We start from the raw sequence: 18,458 nt of genomic DNA, 5'->3' as shown, positions 1-18,458 counted from the left end.
AGTCTTAGGAGGCAAAAGCACAGTCATTCAGCTGGTGAGTGGCACAGTCAGGCCACACCCAGCTCAGGGGACTTCTTGATGTTACCATGTCCTCAATGATTTCAGTAAGGAGTTCACCAGAATAGAAAGCCAAGGAAGAGGCACAAAGTTATTATGAGAAGACTAGGATGTGGAATTAAAGATTACATATATTCCAGGCCTGACAGGGAAACAGTGGCAACTCACTATCCACCATCCAGTGTCATTGTCTAAGAGGATCGATAAAAGGCAAAATAAGATTTTATATTTTACATGTGTCTGGTCAAGTTGTTGTTGTTGTTATTTTTAATTTTTCATCCTTCAGGATGAAACCTCTCTGTAATAAAAGGAAGCAGATTTCTGGTTTCAACTGCAAAAAAACTAGGTCTATGTAGGTTAGAAAAGTGGAATTACTATGTGTTCAGTGGAAGCAGAAAAGCTTCTTAAGGGCTTGCCTTGTTCACCTTTGTTTTCCACCCATGGTCCCTCTCCTGGGGCAGAAACAGAGCCCTGTCATTGGAAAGCACTCAGTAATTATGTTATGTTGACTTAGACTAAATTGATTTGAGAAAGATTTTAGCTTTTACTTCTCATTAAATTTGACTTCAGAATGATTTTTCCCTCCCAGCAGAGTTTTATGCTTGTTTTTTAGATGTTCTGTTTCTCTTTTGGCATCAGCCCCAAAATGGGAGTTAGCAACAGCAACATAAACTCCAGGCATTCTTTATTTCATTTTGTCAGAATTCATTCTGGAATTGTACGTGAGAAATGGGGCAGTCAAGTTTATTTTGGAACAAGGCTCAGGGCTGTCTAACCAAGCTGAGGATGACAGGACTAGGCACATGACCAAGAAGAGGGATTTGGCGGGTAGCCAGCCGCATTTCATATAGTCTACTCAGAACCTCATCTGAATATATTAATCTGTCAGCACATACTCGTCTATGTACATTACATGTGTCTCTCCTTATTATCCTGTTTTTCCTCTAATTTTGAAGGCTCATATCCACCCCAGAAATCTAGGAAACTCACAGAGACATATTAAATGCACACACTAAAATTATTGTAGACATGCATAGACACAGTTTCAGCCCAGGCAGACATGCTATAAATGCCACAAGATGAAATTTCATGTCTTTGCTAACTGAACGTTGTCAAGAGCCTGAAACTTTCTAAGTAACACTCAAATGCGTTGGTAGGACAGGAGGGGTTTTGGGGCAGGTGACATAATCTTTGACAGCTTCTCAGTTTGGGGAAACGTTTTTCTTCTATCAGAGTAATATGCCTTTCAAAATACCAAAATTCTCTGGCTTCCTCTTTCAGGTGAATGGCATTGACCTCCGTGGAGCATCGCATGAACAGGCTGCCGCTGCACTGAAGGGGGCTGGACAGACGGTGACCATTATAGCACAATATCAACCTGAAGGTCAGTGAGAACCCAGGCTTACAATGTTCCCATATATTTCTTTGTGAATGTGTGCCCACATTTCTGATCACCTGTATTAACCAATCTCCACCAATTAGGGTTTTTTTTTTTTTAACTATCCTGAAAAAAAAAATTTAACTATCCTGAAAAATGGGTGCCCCATGTTCAAAGAACATGAGGCTTCATTACCCTTAATCTTCCAAGGAAAACATCAGTTAGAAAGTCTTGTTTGAAAAATGAATTTGAAAAAAATAAAATAAAACCTAGCATCAGCTTTTTTATTTATGTTCTAATCTGGTATACATATTTGGTCAGCAATGGATACTATCAAAAGAATTAATGTGGACTAAACATCAAATTGACATGAGACAGATTAATAGGAGAAAATCAGATTTCATGGCAGATGTATGGGGAATCCACACAGACAGGCAAAATAAGGTAGATATGTCATCTTGAACTAAGAAGCAGGCTGGGGTCTGGGGCTTCAGAGGAAAGGAGTGCGCTCACAGAGCCATAAAAAGAACAGATGTTTGGTAATGAGATGTTTGCCTTGCCATACAGATGGGTCACTCAGATAAAATTTATCTCTGCTAATAACCTTTGTTCTGGGAAAGACCCCCGAGTGAGATTCTTCTGTGTATTTATAGGAGGGGCAAAGTTTCTCTTGAGTCTGTAGGGTTTTGAGATTGCCTTCAGGTCAAAATCCCCATGCCAGAGTGGCACATTTGGTGGGGGAGAGTGGATGTCCTGAATCCCTTCAGAAGCAGGAAGGAGAGAGAGAAACAGACATGATCAGTGGACCATATTCTCTCTTTGTGGCATTAATTCTTCTTAACACTAACATGATTTTTGGTTGTCCGTGATGTGGATTTTTTTTTCTCATTCTTTCTGCTATAGTATTTGTAATATACTCCTGTAAACTCTGAAACTTGGTGAGATGTCATAAATTGAATTAACCAACTGAGACTTGATAAGATATCCTAAATTGCATTAGTCATACCCTACTCTTTGGTGTGTTTCAACATCTATTTCTATGATCAGAATAAGGTTCAATGAGACAGCCTGGACATTACCTGTTATGTAGTTGATTTTTCTGCAAATTTGTATGTAGATTACTCCCTTTTGCTAATGAAATTCAGTTAAGCACGCTACAGTGGGCTAGACTTTTTACATAAAGCAGAGGAATGTGGTTTCTGTCTTTAAGAAATGTAGTTAATTACCCTTGGTCCACATGGCTAGCAGACAGGACTATTAAACAGATAAACATGAAAGTACAAGATGCCATTAAGGGAGAGCCTTTTTGCATAGGGGTATGAAGAGTTTCTTTGACCTTGTAAAGTGATTCTTTCTTAATGTCAGTTGGTCTGTTGTTCTTTAGAAGGCTGAGGTTTGTGTCTTGCCTGTGGCATCTTAGATTTTACCGTAATGGTGGCCAACCACATATTTCACGTGAAAATAAAACACTCTGCCATATGTCTTTGGAATGTTATATTTATTTTGCATGCCTTTAGAATTAGAATTTGCAATTGAGTTATTAAAAAATGTATTAAATACTTTCTCCTATTGGCCTCACCCAGTATGGCCAGAGATCTGGGAAAGAAGGGATTTGTGTTGTCAAAGATGAATGATGACAGCACCGGGGGAAAATGTTCTTCCCAGACAGTTTTGAGTCTTTCTATTCTTAAAAATTAGTAGACATGTCTTCTAATAGGAATAAATTGGCCCCCAAAGTATCCACTGTAAAACAGAAAATAAAAACATCTGGGTTAGCATAATTTGATGAGCAAATTCTACTTCATATAGAATAAGAACTTTTCCATGGGATTTTTCCATATTCTTTGTAGCTGTTTTCATTCAGTCTCAAAGTGCATACCTTTCACCATAATCTGGCACATGGCATAAATATCCCATGCTGTTTTCCTATTTTTGAAAAAATTCATCTCAAACACCAATTACACCAATTAGAAGCCCTTGGTAGTAAAGATAGCCATTCAAATGACCTTGAACAGAGTGATTTTAAACTCATAAGGGTTATATGAGAGAACAAGTATGTCATAGTCGTATCACATAAATCTTCATCTTAAGCTTCCTACAGCTTTTGTTTCCTTTTAACAGTATACTTAGTTTGGATACTCTGCTGTACTTTGTGAAGATGCCTGTTCAAAACACGTCCTAAAAATCATGTAAATAGATTTTCAAAGTGCTTCTAAAGAAATCTGTAAATGAAAACAAGCAGCTTATTTCAAAATGCCAAAGTACAGATAGGATTCATAGAACTTCCTATTTTAATAGTCTATTCTAATTTGTCACAGCGTTAAATCAGTTGGAAATGTGGTAATGTAACATCAAGCAATCATCTTTCTCCCTTTGTAAATTTAATGTATAACTGAGCCTTAATTTAACTATTGTTTGAAATGGAAAACTGATTGGGTTGTTGTTTAGATCATTTAGGGACATTTAAACTATACCACATATTTAAGAAATAATGAGCAATTTATCTTGAAAACAACAAGTGAAAAGTAAGAGTCATTAGGAAATTCTTATCAGAGGCCCTTCATTTGCACCAGTATTGTGAGGTGTCTGTGCTAAGACAAATTTTATTGACATTTCTTTTGGTGTGACCAAGAACCAGGCTTCCAGTAAATAAGTTTTTAAGTTACATTCGAGTGCTTTTATCAGGAATATACTAGATTCCTTCCTTAATATTACTAGATATTCAGAAAATTTGGTGCTTAACCACATTGTAAGTCTTTGTCTTTAAGGAATTTTTTTAATCTAATTGAGAAGAAAGGACTTAGATACATTTAATAGAGATCATTTCCTGATGACATAGGACCAAAATTGCAAAATAATGGCACCATCTCTGAAAATTATAGACTGTCAGAGAGGGATAAACCATGCAGGCAGGAGTCAGAACAGTACAAGAGTACTTCATGGAAATGGGGAAATGGCGCTAGACTTTTAAAAATGGGTGAAATTTCTATTCTGAAAAGCAGGGAGAAAAAAATATCTTGCTAAACTAAAAAAGATTGTGAGCTCTGTGTGTGCAAGCACAAAACCTATATTTTGTTCACTAATAATTCAATTTTTAGTGGTGTACATATTATTGGTATTTCTTAAAGAGTTGCTGAACTAGTGAATATAATTTACCACTCTTTAGCACTTGAGTTTCCACTTGAAAATAATTGAAAATTGGAGGGCTGATTCAGTTTTACTACTTGAATATTTTCATTTTTGACTCAAAGAAAAAAGTGCTAAACAAATGTGTATTGCAAAATATGAAAACAGTTTCCAACTGTGTCTTTCATAAGACTTAGCACATTATTGGAATAATTATAAATTATTTAGAATTAACATAATGTAACAATAAATGTCTTCCTTGCCAAGTTTCACTGTACAAAGTAAGGCCAAAGTTGTTATACTCACTTCTGCCTAAAATGATCTTGGCCCCAGTTGTCTAAATTACTCTATCCATCATCAAATTGTATTCAATGTCTAGTTCCAGGTAGTAAAATTAAAGCCAAATGTGAAGAGTAACATGCAAACAATGTTTCTTTTGGTGGTATGATTCTCATTCATTTATACCATGAATAATCTACTTTCTATCACAGCTACTTGGAAACTAATGTGTATTGTATTGATAATAGGAAGAGAATAATGAAGTTATTTTCTCTATTTCTTTTTTTAAGAGGGTCATGTATCTGATACTTAAGAAATAACTCTACTTAAGCAATATGGGAAGTTAATTCTTGTAAAAAAAATAAGTCTAATTATATATATATATAATTATATATACAAAATAATTATATATATAAAAATATATATAAAATATATAAAAATATATATAAAAATAAGTCATATATAAATAAGTCATATATATGTCTTATATATTAATAAGTCTTATATAAAAATAAGTCTTATATATAAAAATAAGTCTAATTATATATAAAATATATATATATAATATATATATATATATATCCCTTTCCTATCCCTCTCTAGCCATCTTCCTCATCACTGTCAGAATTACTGTTCTGAAAGATATGACCCCAAGGTACCTGTGCAGAAACCCCATGCCCTTCACAACATGGTCCCAGCCAACCTCCATGCTCCCTTCCCACTAACTCCACCATCATCACTCACCAGCATCATCCTTTTTTATCCTCCCACTGCTACATAGGACTGCTTTCTGCTCCTCAACATTTGGTCCTGAACAGTCATGTTTCTGGGCCTTTGCTTATGAGTTCTTCTCCCTGGAATTCCATTTTCTTAGTAGGATCCCATTTTGAGGACCTACAGATGTCAATTCCACTATGATGCCATCTTTTATCTGTTAAGTAAGTGTTGATTTATTCTTTCTCTGAGCTCTCCAGACCTGTATTCAGATAGTTTGTGTGTCCCTTAACATGTTTTGCACATTTCCCCACTCAAGTACGCTTCTAGAGGGCAAGAACTTATTTATCACTCATTTTATGTCCTATGAGAATTTGCTTAATATGAATTTGACCATACTTTATTAAAGAGTTATTGAATGGATCTCCATTTGTTTTAGAAGTGCAGTATAATATCTTCAGTGTGTTGGCAAATAATTAATAGTAAGTGTTTAAGAAGTATTTGCTGAATGAATATTAAATGAATTGCCTGGAGTTTTGATATTAGATGCAGAAAATGGTAAATGAATCCCCAGACTAGATATTTAGTGTTGATGAAGTTTTTAGGTGGTACCTTTTTTTATTACAAAAAAAAAAAAAGTGACCCTAGTGAATAAACATCTTTTCCCCTGCATTGAGGAAAATCTACAGCTATTATTCTGTAATATAACACAAAGATGATTAAACTTCTAACATTTTTTTAAAGTTCCAAAATTCAACTTTAACACCACTGAAGAATTTTATAAGTCGTTGAGGGTGCCTGGGTGGCTTAGTCAGTTGAGTGTCTCACTCTTGGCTCAGTCAGTTGAGGTCATGATCTCAGGATCACAAGATCAGGCCCCCACATCAGGCTCCATTCTCAGTCTGCTGGAGATTCTCTCTTTCTCTCTCCGCCCCTCCCACTCATTCTCTCTCTCTGTCTCTGTCTCTGTCTCTCTCTCTCAAACAAATAAATAAACCTTAAAAAAGTCATTGATTATAACCAAATTATGCATTTGTCCAAAAGAGTCTAACACAGCATTTCTCTCTGAATCAGACTGGGGCAAACCTTTATAGCATTTGCTGCCTTCTCAATATGTAATAATACCTATATTTACTATGAGATCACTGACTATTGAAATCACAAAGTACAAGATAGTACTATGAGAATGAAGTGAATAATATAAATTGTTTGATAAAGCACAAAATAGAGACATTTAATTGCCAAGATATTCCTATAACAATCACTAATATCCTCTTAAGTGTAATCTGACCACTTGGAGCATTGTTTTGGATATTGCAAAGGCTTCAGAAGGGCCTGCAAGTAGAGAAGAAGAGGTCAATGGGGGTTCCTATCAGCAAGCGGGAACTTGAATAGACAGTGGGAGGGGTCTGATTTTGTCCACCTTTTAAAAAAATTTTATTCAAATTCCCATTAGTTAACATACAGTGTATTATTAGTTTCTCATGTACAATATAGTTATTTAATACTTCCGTACAATCCATCTTTTATCTCTTAACAGACTACTTGAGTTCCTTGAAAGAAAAGCCTGATGGACAGAGTTAATTATTGCCTGGAGACCAAATAAATTTGGTCTGGTTTATGGAGTTGTGGCAGATTGGCCATGTTGTTCATTTATACATGTATTCAGTTAATGGATATTTTTACTGAACACTTACTATGCCCTACTCAATGTTCTCGGGAGATGATAAAGCAGTGAAACAAAAGTCCCTCTCAAATAAATATTAAATTTGTTAGATGATGATAGGTAATATAAATAAATAGGAAGAAAGGTAAAAGTGATAACATAATAAAAATATATGGTGAGCAGAGAAGGCCTAGTTAATGACTTCATATTTCAGTAGAGATCTCAATGAAATCAGGGAGTAAGGCATGCCAGAAGGTAGGGGAAGAAAGGAATTATTCGAAAGTCTTGGTCTACCAAGTATGGTTTTTGAACCAGCAGCATAGATACCAATTGGGAGCTGATAGAAATGCACAATCTCAAGCCCGAACTCCAGCCTCCTAAGTCAGAGTCTACATTTTATCAAGATCCATAAGTTATTTATGTGTACATTAGTTTGAGAAGTGCTGCACTAGAATCCTTGAGGACCCTGCAAAAACTGTGGCTTGTCACTCTGGGTTGGAGTCCCTCTGCCTAGAGTACAGGGCGATGTCACATAAGGCAGCATCACTAGGTTTGATTTCTGGCATGTGTTAACGATTGGTCATCCCTCGGTGGTTTTACTAAAGACAGGTGAGGCTACAGGGGATCTAAGAAGTTCATGTGTCATTCACCTCTCCCTAGCCTATACCTCCCCTCTAAATACAGATTATCAAACACATTCATAAATCTTGCTAGAACTTCTCATCTAGTGAAACAATGAACCTATTTAGGCTTCATTCCCTTTCATTATGGCCTCTCCTGCAAGTGAATAAGGAAGCACTGAGTTAAGATGAGGTAAGATTGAACTTCATCCTGATAGATGACTTTACAGACCAAAAGAAAGTCAGTAAGGCATCACTTTAAAATTTCTTTAAGTAACTTATTATATTTTAAAGCAGAAGTTCGGTTCAGTAATCTTTTTTACTCCTTTTAAATTGTGAAACTAATTCAGAAAGAAAAGCACTCATTCTTCTCAGAATGATGTGAAACTCTGATCTTTTCCAGAGTTACTATTCTGAATTAAGTCACAGGCTTAAGCCAGAGTTGGACACCATGTCTATTTCTCTATAAGGTCAAAGATGTGATGAAAACTTAAAATGAATACACAATTTACCCTCTGAAAAAATGTAGACAATTTCTATACCTAAAGGTTCCCAGAAATGAAAAAACATACAATATACAAGAAGCTTACTTTCAATGCAAGCTATATTTCTTTCTTTAAATCAACATCTACATAACTTTATGCATATGAATGAGCAGCTGTGGCATATTAAGATATTTTCTCAATGCAAATAACTGCATCTTAAATGCCCACGCAATATTCATAAAGTCCAGCTGTAGGTCTTGGTCAGAAATTGCATCAGCATCATCAGGGAACATTCAGGATGAGCTTTGGAATGGAAAGTACTGTGCAAGACTCTGGACTAGGAAGAGAAGACCAGTATACTGGTGCCAACTCTAATTCTAGCTGTGTGACCTCATGCTAGCTGTTCATCTTTATGGGTTTTCATTTTCTCATTTAAAAAGAAAAAGTTAGGATGAGTAAAATATTTTCAAAAGAACTCTCCAGTTACTGAATCCTAGCTAAAAGACATAACTCCTCAAGTAGTTGAAAAGTATAAATTTCATTATTTGAAGATTTTTGTCACTAATACTGCATTGTGTTTTTTGCATTCTTTAAGAAGAAATGAATGTACAATCCGAATCATTTGGTGCATTCTGTGTGATTTAACTAAAATAATTGAGAAATGGAAATTGAGAGTTGGAAGAATTCTTAAAGATCACCTTATCCAGCTTTACAGATGGAGGAACTGAAGCTCAGTCAACATCTACACCAATCTCTATTGGTGGAAATTGCTCTCTGTGTTTAAGAGAATTTGAAACCTTTAATAATGGTTTTAAGTTTAATTCAAGTAGAAACACTTGTTGCTGGTTGGGGCTTTCAAGATTAACAATTTATTGTACATTTTTAAAAAGATTTTATTTATTTATTCAGAGAGAGAGAGGCAGAGACACTGGCAGAGGGAGAAGCAGGCTCCATGCAGGGAGCCTGATATGGGTGGGACTACAACATCTACATCTGTAGTTCTACATTCTACATATCAGTTAAAATATAGAACTGAAAGCAGTTCAATATCTTAAAACTTATGCGCTATTAAAGCTGAGGCTAGCTAGACAGCTAAACACCTAGTAAGTTTCTTAATTCTTTGAATTTACTGTAGTAGCTCATGATGGCTGATGGTTTAAATAGCCCAAGAAATCTAATCCAATTAGATTATTATGATCAAAAGAGGCTTGAAAAATTCTTATGGAACCTCAGGGCTTTTTTTTTTTTTTTTTTTTTTTTTTTGCGGTTTATTTTTTATTTTTTTTTTATTTAACTTTTATTGGTGTTTAATTTACCAACATACAGAAAAACACCCAGTGCTCATCCCGTCAAGTGTCCACCTCAGTGCCCGTCACCCATTCCCCTCCAACACCCGCCCTCCTCCCCTTCCACCACCCCTAGTTCGTTTCCCCGAGTTAGGAGTCTTTATGTTCTGTCTCCCTTCCTGATATTTCCCAACATTTCTTTTCCCTTCCTTTATATTCCCTTTCACTATTATTCATATTCCCCAAATGAATGAGAACATACACTGTTTGTCCTTCTCCGATTGACTTATTTCACTCAGCATAATACCCTCCAGTTCCATCCACGTTGAAGCAAATGGTGGGTATTTGTCGTTTCTAATTGCTGAGTAATATTCCATTGTATACATAAACCACATCTTCTTTATCCATTCATCTTTCGATGGACACCGAGGCTCCTTCCACAGTTTGGCTATTGTGGCCATTGCTGATAGAAACATCGGGGTGCAGGTTGTCCCGACGTTTCATTGCATCTGAATCTTTGGGGTAAATCCCCAACAGTGCAATTGCTGGGTCGTAGGGCAGGTCTATTTTTAACTCTCTGAGGAACCTCCACACAGTTTTCCAGAGTGGCTGCACCAGTTCACATTCCCACCAACAGTGTAAGAGGGTTCCCTTTTCTCCGCATCCTCTCCAACATTTGTTGTTTCCTGCCTTGTTAATTCCCATTCCCGGTGTGAGGTGGTATCTCATTGTGGTTTTGATTTGTATTTCCCTGATGGCAAGTGATGCAGAGCATTTTCTCATGTGCATGTTGGCCATGTCCATGTCTTCCTCTGTGAGATTTCTCTTCATGTCTTTTGCCCATTTCATGATTGGATTGTTTGTTTCTTTGGTGTTGAGTTTAATAAGTTCTTTATAGATTTTGGAAACTAGCCCTTTATCTGATATGTCATTTGCAAATATCTTCTCCCATTCTGTAGGTTGTCTTTTAGTTTTGTTGACTGTATCCTTTGCTGTGCAAAAGCTTCTTATCTTGATGAAGTCCCAATAGTTCATTTTTGCTTTTGTTTCTTTTGCCTTCGTGGATGTATCTTGCAAGAAGTTACTGTGGCCAAGTTCAAAAAGGGTGTTGCCTGTGTTCTCCTCTAGGATTTTGATGGAATCTTGTCTCACATTTAGATCTCTCATCCATTTTGAGTTTATCTTTGTGTATGGTGAAAGAGAGTGGTCCAGTTTCATTCTTCTGCATGTGGATGTCCAATTTTCCCAGCACCATTTATTGAAGAGACTGTCTTTCTTCCAATGGATAGTCTTTCCTCCTTTATCGAATATTAGATGGCCGTACATTTCAGGGTCCACTTCTGGGTTCTCTATTCTGTTCCATTGATCTATGTGTCTGTTTTTGTGCCAGTACCACACTGTCTTGATGACCACAGCTTTGTAATACAACCTGAAATCTGGCATTGTGATGCCCCCAGCTAAGGTTTTCTTTTTTAAAATTCCCCTGGCTATTCGGGGTCTTTTCTGATTCCACACAAATCTTAAAATAATTTGTTCTAACTCTCTGAAGAAAGTCCATGGTATTTTGATAGGGATTGCATTAAACGTATAAATTGCCCTGGGTAACATTGACATTTTTACAATATTAATTCTGCCAATCCATGAGCATGGAATATTTTTCCATCTCTTTGTGTCTTCCTCAATTTCTTTCAGAAGTGTTCTATAGTTTTTAGGGTATAGATCTTTTACCTCTTTGGTTAGGTTTATTCCTAGGTATCTTATGCTTTTGGGTGCAATTGTAAATGGGATTGACTCCTTAATTTCTCTTTCTTCAGTCTCATTGTTAGTGTATAGAAATGCCATTGATTTCTGGGCATTGATTTTGTATCCTGCCACGCTACCAAATTGCTGTATGAGTTCTAGCAATCTGGGGGTGGAGGCTTTTGGGTTTTCTATGTAGAGTATCTTGTCATCGGCGAAGAGGGAGAGTTTGACTTCTTCTTTGCCAATTTGAATGCCTTTAATGTCTTTTTGTTGTCTGATTGCTGAGGCGAGGACTTCCAGAACTATGTTGAACAGCAGTGGTGAGAGTGGACATCCCTGTCTTGTTCCTGATCTTAGGGGAAAGGCTCCCAGTGCTTCCCCATTGAGAATGATATTTGCTGTGGGCTTTTCGTAGATGGCTTTTAAGATGTCGAGGAAAGTTCCCTCTATCCCAACACTCTGAAGGGTTTTGATCAGGAATGGATGCTGTATTTTGTCAAATGCTTTCTCTGCATCTAATGAGAGTATCATATGGTTCTTGGTTTTTCTCTTGCTGATATGATGAATCACATTGATGGTTTTACGAGTGTTGAACCAGCCTTGTGTCCCAGGGATAAATCCTACTTGGTCATGGTGAATAATTTTCTTAATGTGTTGTTGGATCCTATTGGCTAGTATCTTGTTGAGAATTTTTGCATCCATGTTCATCAGGGATATTGGTCTGTAATTCTCCTTTTTGGTGGGGTCTTTGTCTGGTTTCGGAATTAAGGTGATGCTGGCCTCATAGAACGAATTTGGAAGTACTCCATCTCTTTCTATCTTTCCAAACAGCTTTAGTAGAATAGGTATGATTTCTTCTTTAAACGTTTGATAGAATTCCCCTGGGAAGCCATCTGGCCCTGGACTCTTGTGTCTTGGGAGGTTTTTGATGACTGCTTCAATTTCCTCCCTGGTTATTGGCCTGTTCAGGTTTTCTATTTCTTCCTGCTCCAGTTTTGGTAGTTTGTGGCTTTCCAGGACTCAGGGCTTTTTATATACATAATTTCACTTTCATTTCTAGCTCATTAGTCTTGTTAATTGCTTTTATTCATGTATCACAATTGAAAGATAGATATAAAAGAGCTTTAAAAGTGTAAGCACAAATACCCACCATTTGCTTCGATGTGGTTGTAACTGGAGGGTATTATGCTGAGTGAAATAAGTCAATCCGAGAAGGACAAACATTATATGGTCTCATTCATTAGGGGAATATAAATAATAGTGAAAGGGAATAGAGGGTAAAGGAGAAGAAATGGGTAGGAAATATCAGAAAGGGAAACAGAACATGGAAGACTCCTAACTCTGGGAAACGAACTAGGGGTGGTGGAAGAGGAGGAGGGTGGGGGGTGGGAGTGACTGGGTGGCAGGCACTGAGGGGGGCACTTGGTGGGATGAGCACTGGGTGTTATTCTGTATGTTGGAAAATTGAACACCAATAAAAAATAAATCTATTATTAAAAAAATAAAAATAAATAAAAATAAAAGTGTAAGCAATTACTATTAATCAAAAAAAACTGAGAATATGGATAGTTCAAGAAACAGTTCAAATATATTATGCTTTTCCTCTTCCCTATCCTAGCTTTTTCATGTGGCATCCTTCATCCATCTGCCCATCCATCCATCATCAGTTCATCCTTAGTGATATTCTGTATTGCCACATATTGGGTTTCTCCAAATATGTTGCATTAAATTTTGTTTAATTAATTTGATTGGCATATTCTAAGTTTTACCGAACTATTAGGAAGGAAACTTACACAAAACTTTATATGACTCTAGAATTTGTATTGCTTAGCCATTTGTTTATCCACAAATCTCTCTCATATTCCTATAGACTCCACCAACAGGTACTGCCTTCTCCTGCAACTAGAAATCTCCCAGGATGTTCCTTCACTTAATGTATCTTTTTCTTAGCCTTCTCCCAGTTGCTTTTTTAACTCCCCAACCTCCAACTAACACATAGCACCATAGCGTATGACAGAAAAGATGATTCCTGCAAACAGAGTCTGCAGATTCATCGGAGGTTCTCTCCAGATACGTCAGTGATTAATGATGCTGCTTCTTTTCCATGCTTATACCCCATTTTGGACCTAGGGTAATGTAATGGGGCCAAAGTGAAATATCACTTCCTGACTCTTAAAAAATTCTCTTGACCGAATTATCTATCCTGGGGATACAATATCTCAAATTCATGTCAGAGGGGCTAAAAATATTTACAAAGTTCATGTAGATCCTTTCCCTTCATGTTATGCCGTCTCTGCCCAGCCTCATAACAACTTTCATTCCATAGTTAAATATCCTGATCTTTGGGTGTCTCATCTTATGATTTTATAATATTTCGAAGGACCCTTGACATCTAGTGACGTAAAGCACTCACTCACTAATACTGAAAGAAGGCTAAAATAAATCTTTATGCCAGAGACATTTTGACCAAAAAGATCTCTTAGATCCATCCCTTGCATTAGTCACACCCAGATCAAACATGTGGAAATAAAGAGCCCTAATCTTATTCTTTACTATACAAGTATTAACAAATGAACCCAGATCCCCCACTGATAAGGAACGTTGGGACATTATAGACAAATGTGAAAGAATATTCCACAGACACAAGCAGAAGGGGAATAGAAGCTAAAACAGACCCAAAATACCTATTAACTTTACTCATATTCTCAGTGCCGAGTGTAGTTTACCTCCACATTTGTCTGAAAAATCCTAGTATTTAAGCCAACCCTCAAATTTAATAATGAGTAATGAAACATTTTTCTTCTTTCCCTGATTCTGCAGCTGATGCTTTTTTGACCACGCCTGAGCCACATCACTTTTCTCAACAGTGATGTCCTTGTTTGTTAATTAAGGTGGTTAGAGAGATTATTTTTAAGGCTCTTTCTGGCTGACATTCTATGAAATTGAGTTACTGTGTCTTCTAATTAGAATGTGCCATCAAGGAACAATTATTGCAAGCAGATAATTTCTGAATGTTCTCATTTTACTTCTCACAGTTTAAACACATGGAAATTCTGCTTTCATCCATTTGCTGGGAAGGGGAAAGATCTCTATTGGTGGAAATTTCTCTCTGTGTTTAAGAGAATTTGAAACCTTTAATAATGGTTTTAAGTTTAATTCAAGTAGAAATACTTGTTGCTGGTTGGGGTTTTCAAGATTAACAACTTACTGTACATTTTTAAAAAGACTTTATTTATTCATGAAAGACAGAGAGAGAGAGAGAGAGAGGCAGAGACACTGGCAGAGGGAGAAGCAGGCTCCATGCAGGGAGCCTGATGTGGGTGGAACTCGACCCTGGGACTCTAGGGTCATGCCCTGGGTGGAAGGCAGGCGCTGAAGCCACCCAGGCATCCCTTATTGTACATTTATGGACTTCTTATAGCCAAAATTTAATCAGTTTCATAAATTAAATTAAGCGAAATTGTAATTACTAACCTTGGAAAGTGATATATTGGGGATGAAAAGGAATAATATGGAAAAAATCCATTTCAGTAAATAAAAGATTCAGAAATCCAAAAGAGTGGTGGTATCTTCAATTCTCAGAATCACAAATATTAGCAACTTTAGAATGGAAAAGCCAAGCTCAGGAAATATAAAGTATACATCTTTAATGTGCTTTATAGATTCCTATTCCAAATAGGCTTCCTGGTAGATTCATTGAACAAGTCTATAAAAGACAAAAGTGCCCAAATTATACTTTGGTTCAAGATAATCTTCTTTCACTCTGTTTTCTCACATTCACGTTCCAACTGCTAAGGGTAATTTGCTTCCCTAATAAGAGTTGCTGACACAGTGGGGAAATTAAGCAATGGCAGAGTAAAAATTCTTTCATTCAATTTTCATTCAGCTAATATTTATTAAATGTTTCCAATGAGTGACACAGTGCCCTAGACATTGGAGACTGAATGATGAGCAAAATAGACATGACCCGTTTCCTGATATACCTACAGTTAGTGCAGTAAAATTATACCAGTGAACAATGCAAGGTCAGATGAATGCTCTAGAAAAACAAAGAACTTAGATCTAGACTCCCAGAGTCTACATGTTCAAGTATATTCTTAGTGGATACTAAGCCAGACCAAAGCAAAACAAATAAAAAAAACTCTGGACAGAGAGTCAAGACCTAGACAGACAGTCAAGAAGGCATCCCAAGGAAATATTTTCTTGAATCTGAAGGGTGAGTAGGCATTAATTTGTCAAAGCAGAGCAGAGGAACCAGTTGTGAATGTAAGAAAGTGAGAGAAACACCGTGCATGAGGAAGTGAAAGAGGGAGGATGGGCAGACTATGGACGACAGGTATTTGGTTTTTTCTCCTGAAAGCAAGTGTGTTGAAAAGCTTTAAGCCAGAGGCTGGCAGGATCAGAGTTGTTCTTCTAAAAAATAGCTCTGGCTGCTGAATATAGCATAAGCCAGGAGTGCCATAAAGACTGGGAAAGACCCAGTGATAAATGCTCATCCAGGTGAAATGGTAATGGTAGGCTTAGAGTAGTGGAAGACTAGGTGGAGAAGAGTAGACAGACTAGGGGAGAAAGTTGGTGGTAAAGTCAGTAGACATACATATCGGCTTATTAAAATACATGAATTCATCTATTTTGTTAAAATATGGGACAGCATGACTGACTGTTACAAGACAAATAAACCCCTCAGGGAAAATCATGTGGATTTTTTGTTGTTGTTGTTGTTGAAGATTTTATTTATTTATTCATGAGAGACACAGAGAGAGGCAGAGACACAGGCAGAGGGAGAAGCAGGCTCCCTGTAGAAGCCCAATGGGGGACTCGATCCCAGGACTCTGGGATCATGCCTTGACCAAAGGCAGACACTCAACCACTGAGCCACTTAGGTGCCCTGGGAAAAGCATGTTTTATTCATCTTTATACCTGAGTCCCTAGTACAGAGAACCTCGTTCGTAGTAGGCACTCAATAAATGTAAACCAAATGAAAAAATAAATGAGTGATGCCAAACAATAAATGTACCTATTCTATAGGAACTCTCTCTTCACTTTTTTTATTTTAGCTAAGGCAGAACAAAATAGAGATGTCAAGGAAAGAAAGATGGAAAGAGAAAGGGAGTTGGTAGCAAGAGAGAGAATAATACAACTAGTATGGAGCATTCACCGTACGTCTGATGACATTCTAAAACCTTTACATATGTTTACACATTTGGACGTCTCAAAAACTTATGATAGAGGTTCGATTGCGTTGCCATTTGCTCATTTACAGACAAGGAAATGGAGACTCAGAAAGCATAGACGGTTTTCCTAAGGTGAGACAACTAACCAGTGGAGTACAACCAGAAGTCATTTCCAGGCAGAATGACTCCAGAACAGCCATTGCACTGTATCACTTCTCACAGGAGGAAGGAAAAGGAAACATATTTATATGGTGATAAAACAATTAGAAAGAAAAGAGGGAAGCAATGGAGAGGATGTGGAGAATCTAATGAAGGAAAAATGCCATGTACTGGGGTGGGGGATGGAACAGAGGTACAGAGGGGATGAAAATGAGTCAGATGGGGAAATAGAGATAAGAGTAGTTAGGCTCAATCACAACTGACCTGCCTGCCTGTTGGCCCACTTCCCACTACTGGCTTGCTGAAGGCCCTGGGCCAAGGAGCAGATCCAGCTAGGTGGGTGAATTCTCTTCATTTTTAATCTGTGATAGTTGTTTCTGTTGTTCTTTTCAAGATATGAGAGTTTGGGGCCTGCAGTTCAGCTCTGAGACTAGGTGTGCCCCCAAACTGGGATAAAGGCAGGCAGAAGGCTCAACCACTTACTCCCTTTGAGGCCTGAAGTGAGTGATAACCTCCCTGAACCTGAAATTCTTCACCTATATCATAGAGATAACCCTATGTACCTTCCAAAGTTTTGGGGAGAATTGGAGAAAATAGATGTAGAGTGTTTAGAATATATAAGGCCCTCAACAAATGACAGCTAGTGTCACAACGCTCAACAACAAGCTTGTGGGATAAACATTGCACCTCCCCCTGATGCACCCCCACCACCATCAGCCCCACTCTAATCACATCTTTGCATTATCCTTAAAACCATGTACAAGTACAGACAGGATCAAAGAGCTTCACAAAATTTGGGAAGCAGTAGTGGTTAAGAGTTCCTACTGTGATATCAGATAGATATGGCTCAAATTCCAGCTCTGCCATTAACAGCTATGTAACCTTAAACAAATTACTTCACCTCTCAGAATATCACTCCTTATCTGTAAAATAAAGACTCACACCTATCTTTCAGGACTATTTTGAGAGTTAAATAAATCAGTACATGTAAAATGCTAAGCATAGTCCTTGACAGATAGCACATCTTCAATAAGTGGTAACTATCATCATTACAGTAATTATCAGAAAGTCCAGAAAGTCTATAAACGTGGTTATTGTGTGGAGAGAGAGAGAGAGAGAAAAAAAAGAGGGAGAAGTAGACTCAGAACAAGAAAGAAAGTTTAAAAAGTCCTTGGGTGTCTGTGGATACAGGCTTTTAAGGGATTACTTTAGGCAACCTATGTGGGAATTCAAATAAACTGTCCTCTGCAGAATTCTGGGGTCCAGTGAAAGAATGGCAGGAACAGAGGGTGGGGGGTACCAGAGGAAACAGTCTGGGCCCTGGCTTCAGTCTCCCTTTAACCAGAGCAGGCTTTAGCTTTATTTGCTTTTCATGTTTGGTCTTGGATAAATGAAGAATTTTCTCACCATAAAACAGTTTTAAGCTGTTTTAACGGAAAGCAAGAAAAGCTATTAGAAATAAGGGGTGTGTGTGATTAGGATTTAAAAAAAAAGCTCAGTTAATTTTCCACTAGAATGTACACTTCATGAGAGTATCAAGTTTTGCCTGTTTCGCTTACTGTTTTGTTCCCAAGACCTAGAACAGTGCCTGGCACATAGTAGGCAATCAGTAAATATTTGTAAATGAATGGATGAATGAATGAGCTAAACAAATATTCATGCCTTGCAATTTCTCTTGAGCTGTAGTGGCAGGGCAAATTTATTCCCACTGAAATGCCTATTGGGAATCATGTTAATTAACTAGAACTTCCAAACATTGATTTTCCATGTT

General features: G+C 37.3%; 1 protein-coding gene across 21 annotated transcripts in view; it reads left to right on the top strand.

Annotated features, from left to right (window-relative positions):
* The window catches only part of DLG2 (discs large MAGUK scaffold protein 2), a 1,981,735-nt gene that overhangs the window by 1,670,959 nt on the left and 292,318 nt on the right, over window positions 1-18,458 (top strand). For all 21 annotated transcript variants that reach the window (XM_041730223.1, XM_041730222.1, XM_041730221.1 and 18 more), the window contains one exon: window positions 1,339-1,441. In XM_041730223.1, the coding sequence (XP_041586157.1) occupies window positions 1,339-1,441 (103 nt within the window). The remainder of the gene's footprint in view (window positions 1-1,338; window positions 1,442-18,458) is intronic.

The sequence above is a fragment of the Vulpes lagopus genome, chromosome 15, assembly GCF_018345385.1.
Source record: "Vulpes lagopus strain Blue_001 chromosome 15, ASM1834538v1, whole genome shotgun sequence".
Lineage (NCBI taxonomy): Eukaryota > Metazoa > Chordata > Mammalia > Carnivora > Canidae > Vulpes > Vulpes lagopus.
This window is presented reverse-complemented; position numbering and strand designations above follow the sequence as displayed.